This window comes from Phalacrocorax aristotelis, chromosome 6 (assembly GCF_949628215.1).
Source record: "Phalacrocorax aristotelis chromosome 6, bGulAri2.1, whole genome shotgun sequence".
Taxonomy (NCBI): Eukaryota; Metazoa; Chordata; class Aves; order Suliformes; family Phalacrocoracidae; genus Phalacrocorax; species Phalacrocorax aristotelis.
The window spans coordinates 20578427-20583712 of NC_134281.1; the positions used below are offsets into that span (position 1 = coordinate 20578427).

At 54.1% G+C, this 5286-nt stretch overlaps 1 protein-coding gene across 7 annotated transcripts in view; it reads left to right on the forward strand.

Moving 5' to 3' along the window:
* The window catches only part of RAD54L2 (RAD54 like 2), a 72154-nt gene that overhangs the window by 64110 nt on the left and 2758 nt on the right, over positions 1–5286 (forward strand). For 6 of the 7 annotated variants that reach the window (XM_075096453.1, XM_075096458.1, XM_075096457.1 and 3 more), the window contains 5 exons: positions 276–472; positions 585–781; positions 1242–1331; positions 1891–1983; positions 2199–4322. In XM_075096453.1, coding sequence (XP_074952554.1) covers positions 276–472; positions 585–781; positions 1242–1331; positions 1891–1983; positions 2199–3187 — 1566 coding nt within the window. In that variant the 3' untranslated portion in view covers positions 3188–4322. Of the gene's footprint in view, positions 1–275; positions 473–584; positions 782–1241; positions 1332–1890; positions 1984–2198; positions 4323–5286 lie in introns of those variants that run through there. The other variant, XM_075096459.1, reaches the window with a different exon arrangement.

The following is a 5286-nucleotide window of genomic DNA, read 5'->3' on the forward strand; positions in this document are numbered from 1 at the left end:
ATGGTAAGCGACGGCCTTGGCTGGGCAGGCTTAGCAATGGTGAGCAATGGCTTATCTGATTCTGTCACTCTTCAAGCTGAGCCTTGGTCACATCCACAGCATTGCCCCACACATGCTTTGTCATGACCAGCTCTGCCTCCCAAGTCCCTTCTTCCCTGCTCTGGCCTGGCATGGAAATAGTGCTGATGCAGGGACCGGGTGGCTGCCATTTGGGGCATGTTGGTTCCCTCTTGTGGTGGGTTGGTGTTAAAACCTCAGTTGCTGTGGGGTTGCAGGAGCCTTTTCAGCATGAGTCACTGCTGATCGACCGGAAGGAGCACAAGCTTACCAAGGCAGAGAAGAAAGCAGCCAAGAAGAGCTATGAGGAGGAAAAGCGAGCATCCGTCCCCTACACCCGGCCGTCCTACGCACAGTATTACCCAGCCAGTGACCAGAGTCTGACGAGCATCCCTGCCTTTAGCCAGAGGAACTGGTGAGTACCTGCCTCTTCCCCTTTTTCCCATGCTGTAGATGTGAAGTGAGAGGGCAGAGGACGCTTAGCCCTATCAGTGGGGGCACTGCACTTTCCTCCCTCCTCTCACTAGGCGACCAGCCCTCAAGGGTGAGGACAAGCCGGTGGCAAGTGTCCGCCCAGTTCAATCCACCCCCATTCCTATGATGCCCCGGCATGTCCCCATGGGCAGTGGAGGATCAGCCTCAAGTTCCAACCCTGCTGTCAACTTCCCCATCAACTATCTACAGCGAGCTGGTGTCTTTGTGCAGAAGATTGTCACCACCACAGGTGAGTTGCTGATGCTCCCATTGAGTTCAGTTGTGATGAGCAGGATGAGTTGTTGATGCCCACATGGGCTGTGGGCAGATGGGCATCAGAGCCACCGATTCTGCCTTTCTGGATTCACTTGCTTCCCTTGTACCTGGAGCACTCTCGGCAGGTGTACAAGGACCATGGGACTGGCAGTTTGTTGGGAGAGAACTTCCCATGAGAGGGCTTGTAATACTGTCACCAGCTGATCTTTTTGGGATAGGAGAGATACTGTGCCAGAGCAGCATGGCTTTTGCTTCCTCAGCTTCTGCTGCCTTCCTATGCTGCTCAGAAATAAATCCAGGGCTTACTTCTAGCACAGTGCATAGGAGACAGCTGCACTGCAAGCAAAGGGGTTTGGTGATGCACCTCCCCACTCTTGATCATGGCTGGGTGTGTAATTCCACCAACACTGTTCTGTTTCTTCCCCCACTGCCAGATATTGTGATTCCAGGTACAAACACATCCACTGATGTACAGGCAAGAATCAGTGCTGGTGAGAGCATCCATGTCATCCGAGGGACAAAAGGTAAGTCTCTCTGTCTTGGTAAGACTTGTGGATAGGGTGCTGGACAATGCTAATTAGCAAAGAAAATTATGTAAAAGCATGAATCTGTCCCTTGAGAGGAAAAGAAACAAGATGGGGAGGAGATCTGCACTCTGCAGTGGCCCTACTGCAGCCCATGGTTTGGGTCTGCTGTTGTAGCTGATGCTTCAGGGCTATTACAGCTGTGGCTGCTGCTGCCTCTGAGAGGAGCTGTTGAACTTTGCGGCTGGGTGCCTCATTCTCACAACACCCGCTGCATATACTGGGGCAGCCAAACACTTCCCAGTGGTCCCAGAGCAAACTTAGTCCCAGGCATTAAGTTCCACGTTTCCCACCAGCAGCACATTGGGAGTGGGGTGAACTCCAACTGGGAAAGCTGAAAGGGTGGAAATGAGGAGTGAGGAAGGGGGCAGAAACCCCCCACTGATCTCCCTGCATGATCTGTGTGCTGGCCTTATACAGTACTGCTGTCCTATTCCTGCCCAGGCAGCCTCACAGGCTCACAGAAATCATGAATGAAATTGTTCTGCCCCTCTTCCAGGGACGTATATCCGGACCAGTGACGGGCGGATTTTTGCTATCCGGACCACTGGGAAGCCAAAGGGCAATGAAGACCGTCGGACAGCTGTCTCAGGTAGGAGCTTGTGAGCACTGTGTGAGGCTTGCTCATGTGCTTTCCTACCCAAGGGTCTGGGGCAGTGTTCCCTGGCTGCTTTGCATCATGCCTGTGTTCAGAGCTGACCCCACAATCTTACCATGATATCCCCACCTTGCTTTTCACTGTTGCTTCTTGGCCTCAGGTTTTCTCCAAAGTTGTTTTTCTCACCTGCTCCATCTCCTTGTTTCCAGGCTCCCAGAGCTCATCACTGGAGTCCGCAAGCAATGGCAGACACAGTGCCTCATCACCGCAGCTCCCAAGCGCGGAGGAGCTCACTCGGCCCATATCCCCTGACAGCCCCGAGATCATCAGCGAGCTGCAGCAGTATGCAGAGGCAGCAGCTGCACGGGAGTCCCGGCACAGCTCTCCCACCACTAATGCAGCACAAGGCCACGCTGCTTGCACTGACAACGCACCTGGCTTAGCAGCCCGAGGAGCCGAGCAGTGTGGTGGGACTCACTGCATGGCTCCCTCTGTGTCTTCAGCCCTGCCGGCCACCAGCCAACACGACGATGCCCACTCAGTGTTGGACTTACGGGGCAACAAGCGCAAGTCGACCTCACCATCGGCTCCAGAGGAGCAAGCCCGCAGGCAGCAGAAGAAGCGCCAGTTGCCATCATCCGTGCAGCCGTACGAACACGGGTACCCCGTCTCTGGTGGGTTCGCCATGCCTCCTGTCTCTTTAAACCACAGCCTAACCCATCCATTTGCCTCCCAACCAGGAAACTCCTTGTACATGGGCACTGGCTCCTCTTATTACCAGCTGCCCAATTTACTCTCAGACCCTCATCTGGTGTTCCCTGTGACTACTGACCCTCTGCTGACAGCCGGCACCGCCAGCTCTTCTGCTGCTACCTCAGCCACCGCCAGTGTCCCCTCATTCATGCTAAACCCTTCTCTGACAGGGGTGCTGCCCAATTACTCTCTTCCCTTCACGCAGTCACTCCTGCCCGAGTCCAGGATGTTTGCTCCTTTCCCAGCCCCTGTCTTGCCTAGCAGCCTTCCCAGGAGCATGGCATCTGCCTACCCTGGCTACATGTCCCCTCACTCGGGCTACCCGGCTGGGGGCCTTCTTCGGCCCCAGGTGCCTCAGTTTGAACCCCAGGAGGTCCCAGAGGTGGGATGCAGCTCTAATGATGAGGACAAAGATGATGATGTTATAGAGATCACAGGGAAATAACGGGCCCAGCTTCTGCTCAGCTCGGCCAGGAGGCAAAAATTGCAGGACCTTTTTGGGAGTCAGGATTTCCCCTCTGGGCCATGGCAATGGGTGGAGAAGGATGTGAAGGGTGTGGTGTGGGCGTGGTTTTGTTGTTTTTTAGCTGTCAAGGATCTGAATTGTATTAGGAGCGGGGAGAGGGGAGAGGGATTGAGTGGACCTGTGAGGGCTGGAGGAGCGAGTCAGTGGAGGAGGGAAGCAGCAATGCAAACAGTAGGAGTGCCTCCCTCCCACACTCGCTCTGTCTGTCTCTGTTCTCTGTCTTGTCTGGAAGGGGGAGGCTTAGTGGTGCGAGTCACTGCCCTTCTCAGGCCTGGAGGCATGGGCTTCACCACTGGCAGGGCTGAGCATCCTCTCACACAAACTGCCTTATCTGTGAACTTCTCTCACTCCGGGATGTGTTGGCCGGGGAGGCAACTCCAGCAGAGGTTGGGGACAAAGCGTTTTTACTGGGGAGGGATCGGGGTGGGGAGGGCTTCTGTGTCGTGTATGTTGGGGTGGGGGTGGGCAGGATTGCGGTTAAAAAAAAAAAAAGAAAAAAAAAGAAACAGAACACCCCACAAACAGTTTGTCATCCTCTTCAAATTCACATGAAACTAGTGTGAGGGCTCTAGGCAGGTTCCTGCCACAGTGAGGAGGGCAGGGCTCTGGTGGCGTGTTCCCCTGGGCCCTTCTGGAGGGTCCCATCCAAGGTAGGTTAGTCCTGTGGTTCTGATGCCAGCACTGTGAGCCAGATGAGTGGAGCAATCCCAGACATCTTGGTGGCCGTTGGAGGGGAATCCTGGTGACTTCCCCAGCTCTGCGGCCCTGCCAGTCTGTGTGAAGGCCCATTTCACCCCGTCGTGGCCCACCAGATCTGGGGGTAGGTGGGCTCACTGCTGCTTCTCCACTGCACCAGGCAGTGGAGAAGGTTGGGAGGAGATGCTGGACCCAGTGCCGGTTGCTGTTGAATCTGTGATTGGAGTGATTTCCCCCTGCACAGAATCTCTACATTAATTTATTTCGTGAAGGCATAATATTTATTGTTTGGGAGACACTTTCTTTCTACTTCTAAATTAATTTCCGTATTAAAAAAATAAAATGCTGGCCTCTGTCATGCAGTGGTTGCTTGTTGGGTTGTCTGTGTGGGGAGAAGCAGCTGGTTGACCAAAACATAGCCTAGAAGTAGGGCCAGCAGCAGAGCTGACCTCTGTTGAGCTGGCTAGGAGTGCCCCACTGGGGGATAATGCCAGAGCAGGGAGGACCTGCTCTGGGTGTTCTGCAGCAGCCGGAGGGAGGATGAAGTCCTCTTGTCATGTTGGGGCAGGTGGAGGAGCACATGTGGAAGCCTCCTGTGCTCATTTTCAGTGAGGAGGAGGGTTGTGAGGCATGTGGGGTTGGGAAGGCAGAGCTCCTGCCAGGGAAGCTCCTTTCCCCATGGAGGGAGCGGCACTCAGCCCAGCCCTGCTCTGCAACATGCGTGCAGAGGCTGGCCTAGCCCCAACAGCAAACATGCTGGCTGCTTGCCTTGGTGCCAGGGCTCTGAAGGAGGGGCTGGGCTAACCAAGCACAGCTGGACTTGGTGAGCGTGACTGTGTGTGTGAACATGTTAGGATGGAGACTTGAAATGTGGGAACCTGTGTTACATCTGGATGTCCCAGGCAGGAGCTGTGCTCACCTGTGGGGGATGTCCCTGGAACGTGGCTGGGACCTTGGAACAGTGGTAGCTTGTAGGGGACCTCTCGGGCTGTGGAAGCTGCAGTCGCTGGTATTTGCTGGGACTAGCTGGGTGTAGGAAAGGGCAGGATGTCCTGACATCCTCCATCAAAAGGGTGCTGGAAGATGGGGACCTCCCTTCCTGAGAGAGAGCGGGGTGTGTGCACGCGTGTTACAAAAACAAAATAAAAAATGTCATGGGGCTTTTCTAGTGTCTTTCTCTGTTTAATGGACATTGTCTGTCAAACATAACCACACCATTCATAGAAGCCTTAGATCAACAGTTTAGCTATGCAAGTTATTTTAATTATTTTTTTAACAAAACCAAACATTAAAATAGTGCTTTCTTCTTTAACATATCCTAG